This window comes from Orcinus orca, chromosome 8 (genome assembly GCF_937001465.1).
Source record: "Orcinus orca chromosome 8, mOrcOrc1.1, whole genome shotgun sequence".
In the NCBI taxonomy this organism is placed as follows: domain Eukaryota; kingdom Metazoa; phylum Chordata; class Mammalia; order Artiodactyla; family Delphinidae; genus Orcinus; species Orcinus orca.
The window spans coordinates 6642424-6660957 of NC_064566.1; the positions used below are offsets into that span (position 1 = coordinate 6642424).

Sequence of the window (18534 nt, forward strand, 5' to 3'; positions counted from 1 at the left end):
ATCCGCCTTCCTTCCATCAGCCCCCCGGTCCTGCTCTGGCAGAACCGTGGCCTCCGGCCCCTCCCTTCAGTCAGCTGCTGTCCAGACCACCACGGCTCCTGGCCCCAGCTCAGCGTGGGGAAGGAGGTGGATGGACGGGAAGGAGGCCACAAAGCGCTGGACACAAGCTGGGACAGACACTGGTGCTCCCTTTTATTGTTGTTTTATTAATAAATTTAAGAACAGCTCTAACTTCTCTCTCCCCCCAGAGCAACTAAAACCAACTAAAAGGGGGTGGGGCCTGGGGGGCAGAGGGCGCTAGGAGTCATAATCCTCTTCATCCTCTGCGTCAGGTGCTGAGGGGCCTGGGGGTGCTGGGGGTAGAGGCAGAGTCGAGGTGAAGGGCATGAAGGGTGTCGGGGGGCTGCAGGGCAGAAAGCAGGAAAGGAAGATCAGGCCACTCTCTGGTGCAGATTCCTGCCCACTCAGCCCCACCCGGTCCTCCACACAGGCAGCCCTGGAGCCCAGCGCCCTCTGTACCAACACGGAGCCAAGCCGAGAGAGGGGAAGGATCCAGGGCAGGTCACACAGCCTCACCCAGGGGGAGGGGACCTTCTGAGAGCACAGTATTCAGCCTTTAAGGTCTCCTCAGTTCCTCCCCTCCTATCCCTGAAATTTGCTACAACCAACAGAACCAAGTGGCCAGGGAGGCCAGGAGGGACAAGTCAGCCTTGGGGTCGGCTAGCCCTCTCTTGGTGCCACTGAACTGCTTACCTCTGAAAGTGGACAGGGGGGTGGCTGGCCTGGGGTGGGGCCTGTGGTGTCTCCTCTTCGCCGTCAGTATCTGTATCCTCAGACTCATCCTGCGAATAAGGCAGGAATGAGAAATGACCAGAAAGGCATGGGCTCATCACTGGAAAGCAGAAATAGGAGATGGACCTCCGTAGCCCCAATTTACAAGCAAACAAACCAAAACGAAAAGGTCACAGGTGAGGTTGGGACCAGGCCTCCAGCCAGCTTGGCCTGGCCGGATGCAAGGCTGCCCTGCGGGGCAGGACAGAGGGCTGGGGCCGCACTCACCTCCTGCTCCGAGTCTGTGCCCGACAGCTTCTTGTCCTTGCCCTTGCTTCCCATCCCACCATTCTTCCGGTTGCTGCTCCCTGGCTTCCGGCCCCTTCAGGAAGGTATAGTGCATCTGCCCAGAGGTCTCTCCCCTCCTTTGCCACCCGCCAGCCACCCCCAACCCCAAGGGCCTTGGCCTTCCCCACCTGGACACTGGACCCTGGCTCCCCACCTGCGGGGACCCTTGTCCCCATCCATGTGGTTTTCTTCCCCGTCCCCCTGCATGTCAGGCACAGATGCCACCAGGTCCTTCAAGAAGTCAAATTGCTGCTCCAGCTCAATGCACTGCTTCCTGGAAGAGGTGGGGAGGGGATGGCACTCAGGTAGGGCACAGCCATCTGCACCCTCAGCAAGGGGCTCTCTGGATGTCAGGGGAATGGAGCCTGGAAAATTTCAATCCCAACCATCCCCCGCTTTGCTAGAACACTCAACCCCTCCTCCCAAGTTCAAACCCACTAGTCTTTGAGGCCTTGCTGATCTCCCAGCACCTCCTACCTCCCGCACTATCAGGGCACAGCCTCTCCTAAGCGTGTGAACTCCTGGAAGAGGACCCCAACCGGGCCCTCCCAGAGCAGAGCCACTCACAGGTGGGACGTGGTCATGGTCTTGGCGTTTCGGGACTGGGTCACTTGGCAGGCCTTCTTCAACAGTGACTCCAGGAAAAGCTCGAGCGCCCGAGCTCAGGGGGGTCAAGGAGAACGCCCGGTGGTGTACCAGCCCACACAAAGCGACCTCGGGCTGCCGGCCTCCCCCACCTCCCTCAATCCGACCAGCCCCCAACAGGATACAGATGATGACAGGCACAGCCGCCGCCACCTTCCCAATCTCTTCATCCGTCTGCATGATCTTCTTGATCCGTGCCTGGGGAGGGGGTAGAGAGCTCGGACCCCGTCGCCTCCGTCCCGGAAGGGGTGCTTAAGTGGGGGGAGAGAAAGGGAGCATCCCAGGAGAAAGGGGGCGGGGGGCACCGACGCTGAGAGGGCACGGAAGGGGGCGGGGCGTCCGGGCCCCCGAACATCGCGATGCGCCCTACTCCCTAGCCGGGCCTGGGCCGGAGCCTCCCGAGAGCCCGGCCCGCTCCTCCGGGGCCTGGCCACGTGCTCACCGGCGGGAACCGCGCGTTGTACTTCTTCTTCTTGCTCGGCATCTCGGGGCCTCTCTCGCCGCGCCGGGCCCAGCGCCGCCGCCCGCAGCCTCCCGGCCCACGGGCCTGCTCGTCGCCCGCCCGCCGCGGTTCCCCCGGGTCCTGGTGCCGCCCGCTCCGCCCCCGCCGCTGCCCACAGGGTCCTAGCGCCGCCGGTCACGACACCGCCGCAGGGCCCGAGCGCCCTCGCCTTAGAGCGTCCCAGGCGGTGCGCGTCTGTCGCGGACTGGACCGCCACTCCCGCTCGCCCCCAAGGCCAGAAGAGAGAGCGTTAGCCCCGCCCCCCGCAGGCCCGCCTCTCCTCGCGTTCCCTGACTGCCCCGCCCCTACTGCCCCGCCCCTACTGCCCCGCCCCCTACTGCCCCGCCCCTTCCCCCGGCCCCTCCCTGTGCTGCGCTTGTCTATAAAGTTGTTGTTGAAGCGGCGGGGCGCTAAGATGGCGGCGGCGGCGGCGGCAGCCGTGGCGGGGGCGGGGCGCGGCGGCGGCGGCGGCGCAGATCCCAGGCAGGAGCGGAGCCGGGCCCGGGGCTGGGCCGGCGCCGAGCGCAGCGAAGGCCGGAGGTGACCCCGGGCGGCGGGAAGGGGTAGGGCGGGGCGGGGCGGGGGCGCAGCTAGGGCCGTTGGCGCTAATGGCGGCGGGCGCGGCGGGGCGGGAGGCTGGCCCTCCTGCAGGTTCTATCGACTGTGGGTTCGAGTCCGGACACCGCCCCGTTGGCCTCGGATCGGTCACTGCCGTCTCTGGCCTCAGTGTCCTCGTCGTTAAATGGGCTGGATAACGCCCACCTGGAGGCCTGGCGCCATGGGGCCTGCCGCGGTGCTGCGCGAACGTGTGCTTTGCCTTCCTCCATTAACTCCCGGCGCCCGGGAAAGCTGCCATCCTCTGGCAGGGCCGGGAGGTTCCCACGCCTGAATTCACATTTCGGCCCTGTCACTCACTGCAGGTGTGACCTTGGGTGAGTCCAGTCTCTCTGAGTTTCGGTTTCCTCGTCTGTAGGTCAGGGAGAGTAGTAATAACATTAACAACATCTTCACAGCTTTTGTTCCACTTCAGGCATTTAATTCTCTACAGCTGTTTGAGACAGGAACAGTTGTTATCCATTGTAAAGATGAGGCAACTGAGGCACAGCGACATTTTGCCCAAGGCCACACAGTTAATTCAGTGTCTGGCACCCACTAGGGCCCAGCAAGTTGGGTCTGTCGTGGACCTGCCCTAACTCAGTTCCCTACGGCAGGATGGAACCAGGTGAGGAGCTGGAGGACGAGGACTCTCCAGGTGGTCGTGAAGATGGCTTCACTGCTGAGCACCTGGCTGCAGAGGCCATGGCAGCTGACATGGACCCCTGGCTGGTGTTTGACGCCCGCACCACACCTGCCACAGAGCTGGATGCCTGGTTGGCCAAGTACCCACCATCCCAAGTTACCCGCTACGGGGACCCTGGCTCGCCCAACTCTGAGCCCGTGGGCTGGATTGCAGCATACGGGCAGGGCTATGTCCCCAACTCGGGTGATGTGCAGGGCCTGCAGGTAGCCTGGGAGGCTCTGCAGACCAGCGGGCGGCCCATCACGCCAGGTACCCTGCGCCAGTTGGCCATCACCCACCAGGTGCTCTCTGGCAAATGGCTGATACACCTGGCACCTGGCTTCAAGCTGGACCACGCCTGGGCTGGCATTGCTCGAGCCGTGGTCGAGGGCCGGCTTCAGGTGGCCAAGGTGAGCCCACGGGCCAAGGAGGGTGGGCGGCAGGTCATCTGTGTTTATACAGACGACTTCACGGACCGCTTGGGTGTACTGGAAGCAGATGCAGCCATCCGTGCAGCAGGCGTTAAGTGTCTGCTCACCTACAAACCTGACGTCTACACCTACCTGGGCATCTACCGGGCCAACCGCTGGCACCTCTGCCCCACTCTCTATGAGAGCCGTTTCCAGCTTGGGGGCAGCACCCGTGGTTCCCGTGTGCTGGACCGTGCCAACAATGTGGAACTGACCTAGTGGGGCCAAATGGGGGAGACCACCCTCTGCCGCCCCTGCTAGGGATGGATCCTCCTGTCTGTCTTCCCCTCCTTGTCCCAAGGAGGCTGAGCGTCCCCTGCTCTGAGGACTGGGTCACTCGGGAACTGCCTGCATCTACGAACCCTTTGAACTTCTGTCCTGTGTTCAGGGCTGACTCAAGTCCCCACTGGCTGGAGGCTCTGGCTCCCTGAGTGCCAGACCTTCAGCCTCTCTATTCGCTGCTGCGCCCCTTGGTCACCCAGGACTACAGGCTGGGCGTGGACACCAGCAGGAGAGCCTTCCTTGGCCACACCCTCAGTTTTGGCTGTACCTCCCCCTCCTCCTGCATCCTCCCCTTCTCTTCCTCCCTCACAGGAGAGAAAACCTAGTGCTTCCAGTCCCTCTCCTTGGGGCCTTCACAGTCCAGCGGGCAGAGGCCCTGCAGGCCTGAGCATGCCATTTTGTTGGGGGTGGGTGGGTGATTGTTCCACTCAGCTCCTGGCAGAGACAGGGGCTGCCAGGGCCATGGATACGGGGCCTGCCCCTCCCTGCCATCTCATAGCCCACACCACCTTCCTCCTTTCTTCAGCTACCTTGTCACATGCCTGCTCCTGGCATTTCAATAAAACCCAGCTTGGGTCTGTGTCTTGAGTGTTTTTGAAGACACTGTTGGTGGTTACCTGCTTTGGTTGCTGGAGAGAGGCAGGGCCAGGAGAGACTGCCCCTCTGTTCTGACTGGGCCCCCCCAACTGCCTCCAGTAGTAAGATATGCCTCACAGCCAAGGCTGGAGCCTCTCTGAGAGCCTCTGCAAAGCCGGCCCTGTTTCCCCTCCATCCCAAGAATCAGAATCAGTTTCTCAGTGACTTCCCATAAATTCAGAGATTTGGCCCAGCAAAGTCTGAGGGGCTACTGCTAGCTCAGAGGGTATATTTGTGCCCACTAGAGAAAGGTATCTGCTTGGTCCTGGCAGTTCTAGGCCAGGGCACATGGTCTGGTGAACAGAGGATGGGTTGGGTTTCAGCCGCCTAGGCTGGATATCCTTGTGCAGTGAACAACCTGCACAACCTCAGGGAGCCTTGGAAGTCCTCCCATTTCTACTCACCTCTCCCGCCTCCCTGACCATCACAGAGGACACTGGACTGTTTGCACATCACTTCCATATGGATTATTTAATTCTCGCAACCTAACAGGAGAAGATTTGGGCCCAATTTATGGTCAAGAAAATTGAGGCCAAGAGGGGAGAGAGATGATCCCTCAGGGTCATGCAGTGAGTTGGGCAGAGTTGAGACTTGCACCCCAGTTCTCCTCAGGCAGAGTGGCGTCCCTGGCCTCACCTGCAGTTAGCTTTTTGCAACCCAGCAGGCACATTCACTCAACATGACCTCCCTGGGCCATACCGCTCAGCTGAGGCTGCTATAGCTTCTGGGAGGGCCCTGAGCTTGGCTGGCGGCTCCTGGCAGGGAGCCCCTTGGGACGCTGCTCTCGTGCCGTGCTGGAGCTGAGTCAGCCTCCAGCAGCCTCATCAAATTGGAATTTGGAGCAGGGGAGCGGAGATGCCACCAGGCTGACTGGGTGGAAGTAGGTGAGTCATAAGATGCTGGCTTGGCCCCCTCCCCAGCCTCCTCCGCACCCGGGGCTGAGTCCCCTTCAGCCCAGCCCTGGGAAGTTCCCAGGGTTGGGTGGTCTCCAGGTCAAAGCCTGGTGCCCCTCAGACTGGCAGTGCCTTGCACTTACCCAAATGGGGCCAAGGCGTGGGAGGATCCTGGCCAGGCCCTTGTGGGTCCCACAAAGATGCCCAAGTGGTGTCAACACCACCTGGTTCTTCTTCCATAAGTAGCCATTTCACACACTTAGCGCCTGTCCTCCATCGTCATGGCCCTGCTTTAGCCCCTTCCTCACTCTCTCTCCCAAACCATTACAACTTGCCTCTTCTGCCCCATTCCCCCTCCCTCCCCCCACTGCCAGCTGTCCTGCAGAGTGGCCTGTGTCCATCTGCTACTCAAAGCCCTTCTGTGGCTCCCCACAGCCTGCAACTTAGAGTCCACTCTCCTGAGCCCGGTATGGCCTAGCCCCCGCCCCCAGCTGCCCCAGCTTCCCTCAGGCGTCCCTTTCTGCCCGTGCTCACCCCCGCCCCCCAGCCCGGAGCCAATTGGCTCTCCCTTCACCCCTGGCACGCAGCCCTGGACCTCAGGCTCTTCTTTCTGCTTGAACACCTGCCTTGCAGTGAGGATCGAGGGGTTACTTATGTAACCACTGGATTAATGTCTCTCTCCCGCTGCTGGCCCCTAAGCCACATGCCCAGACTATGCTCAGTGAAGGCAGAACAATGCCTAAATCTCAGCCCTGTCCCCAGAGGGCCTAGCACAGTTTGTGGCCAGAGCAACCTTTTCATAAATTATTGAATGAATGAACGAGTGACTCAAGTCCATCCCCTGCCACTGCCTGCAGCCTCATCTCCTCCACTCCCTGCTTCACTGCTTCTGGGTCCAGAACCATGAGCTGCCTGTGTTTTTCCTGCACACCCGCTGGCCTCCTCATTTTTGTGCCTATTCTCATGCTGTTGCCTCTGCCTGGTATACCTGACCCTCACCCGCTTCCCTGGCTGACTCCAGATCTCAGATGCACATGCTCAGGTGTCATCCACTCAGAGGTTCCCCCTCCCCCAGCCATGCACACCCCAGGCTCCCGTAATGCACACGCACCTGTGGCTCTCAGCTGTGCATCCGAGGCCCCTCCAGGACAGTGGCTGTGCTTTATCCCCCAGCGTGTCCTCAGCATCCAGCATAGTACCTGGCTTAGCATAAGTGCCAAATAAACATGATTGAATAACTGAGTGACTGAATGAAAGTTGCCCTCTGTCTCTGGGCCTCAGTTTCCTCATTCCATTCATAACAAGAGCAAGGCACTGTGCTAAGTGTGTACCTACGTTATCTAAGCCTCACCCAGCTCTACTATTATTGCCATTTTGCAGAAGAGGAAACTGAAGCCCAGAGTGGTTCAGTAATTGGTTCAAGGTTACAGAGTTCAGTATTTGAATCCCGGTCATTCAGCTCCACAGCACCCAGCGCACTGTTGAGCCCCCACTATGTGAAAGTGCTGTGGGGAGGGGGGCTGCCGAGGTAATTGAGATCCAGCAACGACTTAGGATCTGATTTGTAAAGCACACAGGTTCGGCCCTCAGAACCACCTGAGAGAGAGGCTGGGCCAAGACTAAGATTCCCATTTTACTGTTGGAGAAACTGAGGCCCAGAGAGTAGAGTGACTAAGCCTACTGAGCAGGAAGGATCTCCCGGGCCTACAGCGGGGACTGCTCCCCTGCCAGGGCAAAAGCTCCCAAGACACACCCACTCAGGCTGGCAGGGAATTGTGTCCTGTTTGTCTGGCCCGTTCCCATACAGGCATCAGGGAGCAGCCCTGACCCGGGGTAGGCCAGGCTGGATAAATTTGGACAAGCCGCTGTGCTCTGCTCCCTTTTATAAAACCACAGAAGGATGACTGAGCCAGGAAAAGGAGGACACCTGCACTGCATCTACTCCCGCTCGCATGCACCGCGAACCCCAGCCCCCAGGCAGGAGGCTCCAGAGGGGCTAGCCTGTGAATGGGGAGAATCTCTACCCACCTCCTGATTCCGGCTAGGGCGAGGGGCTGAATCGGGGAGGACAGGAAACAGCTGAGTCGGGAGAAAGCTTCAGCCAGAGCTTTGGCGAGGTTTGGGGGATTTTCCCAGCAACTGCACCCCACTCCCGCCCACTGGGAGGGACCCTGGCAGAGACCAGGCTTGGGTCACACAGCTGATTCATCTGAGGAGGGAAACTCCCCGTTTCTCTGACGCGCATCCCCCAGGTGCTGAGGAGTAACCTGAGGGCACCTAGCCCAGAAACCTACCTTTCCTTGATTACTGGCCTCCTAGTAGGGCTTGAAACGCCCCCAGGCTGGACAGAGGGACAGAGTTGGGCAGGGTGGCCGGGCATCGGGGCAGCTTCCTAGGGAATAGAGGCAGAGACTGGAACCAGAGCGACGGCTGGACAAGGGGCACCTCAGGCATTTCCCCCCACTTACCCATTTTTCAGATGAGAAAACTGAGGCTCAGATAGCAAGAACAAACACACATGCAGACCTGCTCTGTTCCAAACACTACTCTAAGCAGTTTGTACGCATTCACCCCTTTTGGTCCTCACAGCCCTCGTTTTACTGAGGAGTAAACTGAGCAGAAAGGGGGTAAGTAAAGGCCACAGTCAAGGCTGGAAATGCTCCGGAGGCTCTCCACAACGCCCGAGCACTGTGCACACCCCTACGGCAGGGTGATCCCCCCTCTCCCTGAGCACCTCTGGCCCCAGGGGCCAGAGGCCTCCCTGGGGTGAAGTCTGAAGTGGTCTCTGGGGACCCTTTATCCTCACGTCCCAACTCAGGCCCCTGGGAACCCTAGAGGACAGGCAGGTCACCCACGGGACCCTGGCTCCTCCGAGGCTAAAGGGAGAAAGCTGGCTCCTGCAGAAAAAAAATCAGCCAAACCCACAGAGGGCAGGAGAGGGCAGCGAGGCGTTCCCGCCAAAATCTTCCTCTGGAGGGTTTTGACTCCTTTCCAAAGACCAATCCTTTCCCGCCCCCCCATCCCTGCGTCAGAGCCTCCCTTTCCTGTCTGCCTGCCCCCGGCCCTGACACCACACACACTCATGCCCGCACACACAGGCACACACGTGCACACCGAGAGTCCAGCCTCCAGGCCACTGCCCCTCAGCAGGCCGGCCCTGCGCCCTCTGTCCTGGGCCAGGGGCCCGCTGGCTACTCGAGGGGAGCTGAGGGTGTGGCTCTGTGGAGTGTAGCCCAGGGCCCCACGCAGACAACCTCTGCCCATCTGGCTCCCACTCACAAGCGGATGACTCACCCCCTTGTCCCCCATGACTCAGTTTACACGGGTGCCCAGAGGTCCTCCCAGCGAGGGTGGGGCGGTTTATTAGCCCAGCCCAGGCCTACCAGCCTTTCATCCCTGGATGAGAGTTTCATCCCCCTCCTGGCCCACAGCCAGAGCTGGCACCCGGAGCCTGGAGCCTGGAGGTGGCGGGAAGCCTCAGGCCTGGGAGGGTAGGAGAGTCCAAGAACTGAGTGACAGTCCCCAACTTCCCTGGGCCTGGGTCTGCAGGGAACAGCAGCTACTCTAAGAAATAAGAGGCCAGGCTGAGCGGGCAGAGCGCCATCACGGGCACCAACAGCAGAGCCCTCGATGTCCTGCATTCAGAGGAAATGGTCCACGTGGCACAAAACATAACAGCAAGAAAACCCTCACTAACGTGTATTGATCGCTTACTGTACCAGTCCTGTGCTAAGTGCCATCCACACCTTGCCTCATGTACTGAAGGGCGCGTACAATCATTATGATCTCCGTCTTAAAAGTGAGGAAACAAGCATAAAGAAGAGAATGACCCAGGTCACACAGCCAGGACTCAAACCCAGGCCATCCAACTCCAGAGCTCACGTTGCTATCCCTCCTGCCTCCCTGAGCCGCGCTGGTTGGAAGAGGGATGACGGCCCATTCTGCCCTGCCCCTTCCCTCAGCGCACCTCTGCGGAAACCTCTGGTTTTAGGGATCACTGTATGTAAACCACTAATCTGCAAGAAGGAAAAACTGAGGCTCCCAGAGGGAAAAAGACTGGCCTGAGGTCCCATAACAAATCAGAGGTGCAGCCAGAGCTGGGACCATGTAGATAACACTCTCCCCAGTGCCCTGGGATGGAGAGGTCTGCCTCCGCACAGACTCCCTGCAACCCTTTAGCCCAGCTCCTTTCCCTCTCTGGAGCCTCATGTGCTCCTCTGCATCATGGGGACAGGACTGCCTTCACAGCAGGGTGGCATGAGGCTCAAAGGACAGCAGAGGGACCAGTGCTCAGTGGCATCTGGGGAATGAGGAGGGTGATACCTAGGCCCTGGAAGCAGCAGCCCAGCCCCTTCTCATCCCACCCTGTTCCTCGGCCCAGGCCCCACCAAATGGCTCCCTCCACCCCACGGGCCAGAAGACCTTCCCATAAGGGACTCCAGCCCCCTCCTCCCCAGACTCCAGCCTCAGTAAAGTGAGCATAGGTCCCTTCCCCATTCAAATAGCACTCAGGGGTCCTCTTGTCCTCTAGCCCAAGTCAAGCCCCTCACACGGGACTAAGGGCCCTGGCTTAGGCCTCACTCAGCCCACCCTTCCCATCATGGTCCCAATACACATTCTACCACATGCCCTAGACAACAGGGAGCCAGGCCTCGCCTCTCCCAACCCCCCGGGCCTTTGTAAAGCCTACTGACTCCAAATCCAGAAATATCTCCTCCATCTTCAGATACCCCTCAACCAGGAAACCTGCTGCCCCTACCCTCACAATAGGAAAGCATCCTTCCTTCCTGGGCGCTCCTGTAATTCCCCCGGCGCTCTCCAGCTCCCGGCCCCAGCACTCTCTACCTTCCACCAGGGATGTTTTCCTCAGCAGCTGATCCCTTTTTTGGGCTGTAAACACCTTGGGGCCAGGACCAAGTCTGCTTCCCTACCTCCCCGACTGCTGGTTCCATTCGACTTTAACTCTGTTAATTCAGGAGAATGGATAAACTTGTCCATGATGCAACGGGACCAGACTCAGAAATCAAAAGAAGTGAATTACTGCTACCCACAACCTGGATGAATCTCACAGACATAATGGTGAGAAACGGAAACCAGACACAAAAGAGTACACACTGTATGATTCCACTGATGTGAAAATCTAGAAGAGACAAAACTGATCTATGGTGATAGAACCGAGATAAGTGACTTTCTGGGGTAGGGAGGATTGACTGCAAAGGGGCAGGAGAAAATTTGCTGGTGGATGGAAATATTCTATATCGTGACTGGAATGTGCTTACATGAGTGAATACAAATGGTCAGACATAAGACCGGCACATTTTTTAAAATGTAAATTTTACTGAATGTAAAATATACCTCAATGAAGTAGATTTTTGTTTGATGGGGCAGGTCTACATATACTCAGTGGAAGGATTTCCAAGATATAAGAAAACAAAAAAGCAAGGAGCAAAACAGGGTGTAGAGCAGGCTAACTTCTGGGTAAAAAGATAGGCAAGAGACTGAATACAGTAGAGAGGGAGGCTTTTCACTGTACACCCTTGTGTGGCTTCTGGATCTTGAAGCATGTAAATGTATTACCTAGTTGAAAAACAAATGCAATGAAAAATTTTAAAACATAAGGCAAAGTAAAAAATAAAAATGTTTTAAAATAATTTTTTCTCTTACATGCACTATATATATATATATATATATATATATATATATATATATATATATATATATAGTGTTTTGTGTTTGTCTCCCCCAAACAGAAAATCTTTAAAAATTATTCTGAGCAGGTTAAAAAAAAAATGTAATACCCTGCATAGTGCTATGGGACTCTATTACATGAGGGATTTAACCTAGGTTAAGGACTCATGGGACTTATCTGGTGGCGCAGTGGTTAAGAATCCGCCTGCCAATGCAGGGGACACGGGTTCGAGCCCTGGTCCAGGAAGATCCCACATGCCGCGGAGTAGCTGAGCCCGTGTGCCACAACTGCTGAGCCTGCACTCTGCAGCCTGCAAGCCACAACTACTGAAGCCCGTGCACCGAGACCCCGTGCTCCACAATGAGAAGCCCACGCACCACAATGAAGAGTAGCCCCCACTCGTCGCAACTAGAGAAATCCCGAGTGCAGCAACGAAGACCCAATGCAGCCAAAAATAAATAAATATATAAAAATTAAAAAAAAAAAAAAAAAGGACTCATGAGGACTTCCCTGGTGGTCCAGTGGTTAAGAATCAAAATTCCAATTCAGGGGACGCGGGTTCAGTCCCTGGTCGGGGAACTAAGATACCACATGCCGTGGGGCAACTAAGCCCAAGTGTTGCAACTACTGAGCCTGCACGCAACAACTAGAGAGAAGCCCGCGTGCCACAAAGAAGAGCCCGCATGCCACAAAGAAAGAGCCCACATGCCGCAACTAAGACCAAATGCAGCTAATAAATAAATAAATAAATAAAGGACTCATGGACTCATGGAAGGCCTCCTGAGGAAGTGATGGGGAAACTGAGACCTGCAAGATGAGAGTTGCCCAGGCAAGGGGATGAGGGAGGGCATTGTGGGCAGAGAGAATAGCCTCTGCAAAGGTGAGAAGCTTGGTCCAGTAGTAAGCCTGGTGCAGAGAGAGTAACTGGGTGCTGCTGAGGGAGGACCCTGGGCAGGTGGCCCACACCTGGAAGGGCCTGGGATGCCATGTTAAGGATTCTGGCTGTTTTCAAAGGACAGACCAGTAAGGCAGTGAGGAGCTCAGGCTCCGGAGACTGACTGCTTAGGTTCAAATCCTGGCTCCACAATTTCCTTGCTGTGTGGCTTTCAGCTAGTTGATTAATTTCTCTATGCCTCCATTCCCTAATCTGTAAAATGGGTATAATATTATTATCTGTCTCTACAGGGTTGTTGTGAGGATTAATGAATTACTTTGAACAGTGCCTGGTTCATAAGAGCTACATGAGCGTGAGCCACTAGTGTGACCCTTTTGGCCCTCCAAGTCCCCCAATCAACGGACAACCAAAAAGAACACAGAGTGTATCAAGCATCCTGACCCCACCCTTTCCCAAACCTCAGACCCTCCTGTGTAGCAATTTGAAGCGTGGTGGCTCGGAAGGGTCCAAGTCTGAGGGTGAAATGGTCAGAATTGTAAGAGATTTTTCTGTGAACATTGTCAGGATTTTAAAAATTCCTCAGGCTGCTTGTGGGAAGTGGAGGGGAGGGAGCAAGCTGGAGGCTGTGGAGAGTGTCCAGAACAGATGGGAGGGGACTAGGACCAAGGGAAAAAAATCTTTTTGTTGAAATGAACTGAAATGTCACCTCCAGATGTGGGGAGACTGGAATTCTGACCCACTGCTGGTGGGTTGGAGAACTGTTGGAGAGAATCAAAGCCAAATTTATAGGTACCCTATGACCCACAAATCCACCCCGGGCACATATCCAAGAGAAGTGAGTGCAATTGGCCACCGAAGGACATATCAAGAATGCTCATGAGGGAATTCCCTGGCAGTCCAGTGGTCAGGACTCCGTGCTTCCACTGCAGGAGGCACGGGTTCAATCCCTGGTTGGGGAACTAAGATCCTGCAAGTCACGCGCAGCACAGCCAAAAAAAAATGTTCACAGCAGCCTTATTCAGAAGAGCCCCAAACTTGGAGAGCCCCCAATATCATCATCAGAATGTAGAGAGTGATTATGGGATATTTGTGCAATGAAATGCTACACAGTAATGGGAAAGACCAAGCTACTGCTTTACCCAACAATGTAGACGAATCCCTCAGACATGCTGTGTAAAAGAAGCCAGACCCCGGACTTCCCTGGTGGTCCAGTGGTTAAGGCTCCGTGCTTCCAATGCAGGGGGCACGCAGGTTCGATCCCTGGTCAGGGAACCAGAATCCCACATTCCGCATGGTGCGGCCAAAAAAAAAAAAAACAAGAAACCAGACCCAAGAGAGTACATGCTGTATGTTTCCATTTACATGAAGTTCAAGAACAGGCAAAACTGATCTATGACTCTAGAAGTCAGAATAGTGGTTACCTATAGATGGGGGATGGTGAGTGGGAGGAGGCACAAAGAGGTTCTCGGCTGTTGGAAATACCCTACACCTTGATCAGGGTGGTAGCTACATGCGTTTACATACATGTAAAAAATCACTGACCTGAACATGTTGGATGAGTGCCCTTTACTGTAGTTATGTTAAACTTCAATTTCATCAACAACCTAAATATAAGAATCAAATTATAAAACTATTAGAAGAAAACATAGGGGTGAATGTTCATGACCTCAAATTTGGCAATGGATTCTTCAATTGGACACTGGGAGCATGAGCAACAGAAGGAAAAATAGGTGAACTGAACTTCAAAAAAATTATAAAAACTTTTGGGCATCAAAGGACTTTATGAAGAATGTGAAAAGACCACCTACAGAATGTTAGAAAACATTTGCAAATCATATATCTGATAAGCGTTTGGTAGCCAGAATATATAAAGAACTCATATAATTCAGCAACAACAAAAAGAAAGCAACCTAATTAAAAATGGGCAAAGGACTTAAATACACATTTGTCCAAAAAATATATACAAATGGCCAACAAGCATATGAAAAGATGTTCATTGGTCATTAAGGAACATGATTGGTTATTAAGGAAATGCAAATCAAGACACAATGAATAGAGAACAAATGTATGGACACCAAGGGGGGAAAGCGGCAGGGGCGGGGGGTAGGGGGTGGTGTGATGAACTGGGAGATTGGGATTGACATATATACACTAATATGTGTAAAATGGATAACGAATAAGAACCTGCTGTATTAAAAAATAAATAAAATAAAATTCAAAAAAGAAAAAGAGACACGATCACTTCACACCCTCTAGGATGTATTTTAAAAACAGAAAATAATAAGTGTTGGCAAGGATGTAGAGAAATTAGAACCCTCAGGCACTGCTGGTAGGAATGTAAAAGGGTACAACCAGTGTGTAAAACAGTCTGGCAGTTCTCACAAGATTACACAGAGAGTTACCATATGACCCAGCAATTCCACTGTTAGGTATATGCCCAAGATAAATGGAAACACATGTTCACACAAAAGCTTGTACACAATGTCCACAGAAGCATTATTCATAATAGCCAAAAAGTAGAAACAACCCAACGTCCATCAACTGATGAATAAATAAATTGTGGTATAGCCATACAATTGAATATTATTCAGCCATAAAAAGGAATGAGGTGTTGCTACTTGCTACAACACTGGTCAGCCTGGAAAGCATTATGCTATGAAAGAAGCCAGACACAAAAGGCCACAAATTGTACAACAGATTTTCCATTTATATGAAATGTCCATATGAGGCAAATCTGTAGAAACAGAAAGCAGATTAGTGGATACCAGGGGATGGGAGGAGGGGCTAATTGGGAGTCATTACTTAATGGATATGGAGTGTTTTTCTGGGATAATTTAAAAGTTTTAAAACTAGAGAGAAGTGGTGGTTGCACAACATCGTGAATGCACAAAATCCCATTGAAGTGTACACTTTAAAATGGCTAGGAAGGGGCTTCCCTGGTGGCGCAGTGGTTGAGATTCCGCCTGTCGATGCAGGGGACACGGGTTCGGGCCTTGGTCTGGGAAGATCCCACATGCCGTGGAGCGGCTGGGCCCGTGAGCCATGGCCGCTGAGCCTGTGCTCCACAACGGGAGAGGCCCATGTACGCAAAAAAAAAAAAAAAAAAAAAAGGCTAGGAAGGAACTTCCCTGTTGGCGCAGTGATTAAGTATCCGCCTCCCAATGCAGGGACACGAATTCGATCCCTGGTCCGGGAAGACCTCACATGCCGCGAAGCAACTAAGCCCGTGCGCTGCAACTACTGAGCCTGCGCTCTAGAGCCCGCGAGTTACAACTACTGAAGCCCACGCGCCTAGAGCCCGTGCTCCGCAACAAGAGAAGCCACCGCAATGAAAAGTGTGCATACTGCAACGAAGAATAGCCCCAGCTCGCCATAACTAGGGAAAGCCCATGTGCAGGAAGGAAGACCCAACGCAGCCAAAAATAAAAATCAATTAATTAATTAAAAGACTTTAACAAAACATTAATTAAAAATGGCTAATTGTATGTTATATGAATTTCACCTCAATTTTAAAACTAAATAAACTTCAATGTAGAAAGTGAACGCAAACTGGAAAACAAACATCACCTACAATGCCCTGGGAGCATTGACAGAACCTACTGGGCGCAAGGCACACTCATCCACCACCTCCTTTCACCTCATTGCAGCCCCAGGAGGTGGGGATTGTCAGGGATTCAGAGAGGGAAGGTGATTGAGCCAGTCTCACACAGCTGCCAAGGGACAATGCCTGGATCTTTCAGACCTCCCAGCCCCCAGACTCCTGAAACCACTGTGGCCCCCTGGGATTCTCACCAGGCCTCCCTGGGTGGGAGCCGGTGAGGTCAGGGGCCAGGAACGTTACTGCAGCCACGAGGCGGGCGTTAGTGACTGAGGAGCTTGGAATGTGCTGCCTCTGAAAGGACCTCCTTGTGGCTCCACTGACGGTTAGAGCAGGAAGGGACTTTCAGAGTCACGTAATCACACACACACACACACACACACACACACACGAAACCTGAGCCCCTGCTCAGTCACTGTCCCAGGCTGCTTGGGGAGTGGGGGTAGGGTGGTGTTTCTGGAGCCGGCAGACGAATGCAGTCAAGGCTGACCTGTGTTAAGCCTCGCATGTGCCACAACCTGGCTGCCTGTGTCACTCCGACCTGTCCTGCTTGGACTTAGCCAAGGAATTCAGATATCAGTTAGTGTGTGTGCATGCACATGAGTACCTTAGCATGTGATCAGAGCCCCCAGAGCTCCCAGCCCTGGGGCTTTTTATTAACACGTAATTATTTTTGCTATTTGTCAAATGTTTACTATATGCTGTATGAAGCATGTGACATCATTTTATATCTATTCTCCGACAACCCTGAGACGTTATCACTATATAGTTATCGTTATGTCTTCATTTTACAGATGAGGCTCTGAGAGACTGTATGCCTCATCCAGAGCACACAGCTGGCGAGCAGCCTAACCAGAATTCGAATTCAGACCTCAGGCTTGTCTGATTCCAGCATATCTGTTCTTTTCCGTGAATCACACTGCCTGAAAAAATCTCTCTCTCTCTCTCTCTCCCTCTCTCTCTCATGCACGCACATGCACACACACACGTGCACACACACACACACACCCATATATTTCTCATTCTGGTAAACTGCTGGTGGTTCCTTTTCTTTTTAGAGAATGACAAGCATTGAGTAGAATAAGGGCAAGGGAGAGGCACCAGGCTGGTAACCACCTTCTGAGTGCACATCACTTTACGGCCTACAAAGCACTTTCACATTTGTGATCTCATCTGATCCCATAGCAACCCCATGAGGTCAGCAGGAGGCTCAATTATTTCCATTGGGAGTGGGACTTAGCAGGAAGGTGACCCGCCCAGGGTAACAGAGACAGAAAATGGTGGTACTGAGACTGGAAGCCCAGGGCCAAGCTGGCCTCTTGGCTCTAAGTCCTGAATGTGTCAACTGACCCTGACGTCTGTCCCCAAGTAAGGCAGCCCAGGTCCCCACCTTCCTGAAATCTTCCCTCCCTGAGGACAAAACTGGAGCTGATCAAAAGGAGGTACCAATGGAGGGCCTCCCTAGTGGCACAGTGGTTAAGAATCTGCCTGCCAATGCAAGGGACACAGGTTCGAGCCCTGGTCCGGGAAGATCCCACATGGCGCGGAGCAACTAAGCCCGTGCGCCACAACTACTGAGCCTGAGCTCTAGAGCCCGCAAGTCACAACTACTGAGCCCACATGCCACAACTACTGAAGCCTGCGCGCCTAGAGCCCGTGCTCTGCAACAAGAGAAGTCACGACAACGAGAAACCTGCGCACTGCAACAAAGAGTAGCCCCCGCTCACCGCAACTAGAGAAAGGCCGCGCACAGTAACAAAGACCCAACACAGCCAAAAATAAATAAATAAACAAATAAACAATTTTTTAAAAAGGAGGTACCAGTGGAAAGCAGGAGAGCCCAACTCTCTCTCTGTATAGTTGTGTGACACTGGCAGCTCCTTGTTCTCTCCTCAGTTTCTTCATCTGTAGAATGGGAAGAGGCAAAGAAGAAGTTTCAGGGTGGTTCTCTCAGCACTGATATTGTGCATGTGTGAAAACATGTCTGTCTGTGAGGGTTTTGAAAACCCTTGCCTGAGCCCGGGCTTGGAGCTCCCACAGCCCTGATTTGGCAACCTGCTTCAGCCACTGGCTTAGTGATCTTAGGCACCTCATTTCAACATCTCTCAGCCTCAGTTTCCCCATCTGTAAAATGGGGATGATAATGACACCTACCTCCCATGGTTGTTGGTCTTTGGTTGTTGACATTTGGTCCTGGCCTCACATTCACACAGACCTTTGACATAATCCCCAAACAAGGGTGGTGACTATGCAGTCCTGGAAGAGCAGTTACAGTATTTAAAGAAGATGGTGTTTATCAGAGCACAGGACAACTGTGTCCCACCACAGGCTCTCACTGCTTATAGGGGCTCTGAATTAAAATTTGTTATAGCTCCTGAGATTATCCTGAGAGTAGTGCAATTATATTGCATTGCATTTGTGGGTAGTTCAACGCATTAATATGTCATTGTAAGCATTTAAAATATACACCATTTTGGTAACCCTGGTTTGTCATTTATTCACTTTTTAGTATACCTGAACCCTAAA

General features: G+C 53.9%; 2 protein-coding genes across 3 annotated transcripts; one reads left to right on the plus strand and one right to left on the minus strand.

The window, feature by feature from the left end:
* Nucleotides 1-186: 186 nt before the first annotated feature.
* DRAP1 (DR1 associated protein 1) lies at nt 187-2506 on the minus strand. The gene is made up of 7 exons (XM_004264388.4): nt 2207-2506; nt 1890-1962; nt 1687-1780; nt 1274-1393; nt 1060-1153; nt 754-842; nt 187-403 (listed from the first exon to the last, which is right to left on the minus strand). The coding sequence occupies exons 1-7, from the start codon at nt 2246-2248 to the stop codon at nt 298-300; spliced, it is 618 nt and encodes a 205-aa protein (XP_004264436.1). The 5' UTR covers nt 2249-2506; the 3' UTR covers nt 187-297.
* Nucleotides 2507-2612: 106 nt separating this feature from the next.
* C8H11orf68 (chromosome 8 C11orf68 homolog) lies at nt 2613-4877 on the plus strand. 2 transcript variants are annotated; one of them, XM_033416916.2, is made up of 3 exons: nt 2675-2806; nt 2994-3198; nt 3478-4877. In XM_033416916.2, exon 3 carries the CDS (start codon nt 3479-3481, stop codon nt 4232-4234), a length of 756 nt encoding a protein of 251 aa, XP_033272807.1. In that variant the 5' UTR covers nt 2675-2806; nt 2994-3198; nt 3478; the 3' UTR covers nt 4235-4877. The 2 variants fall into 2 exon arrangements, with proteins under 2 accessions (XP_004264435.1, XP_033272807.1); XM_004264387.4 differs by lacking the exon at nt 2994-3198 and having other exon boundaries at nt 2613-2806.
* The last annotated feature ends 13657 nt before the right edge of the window (nt 4878-18534 follow it).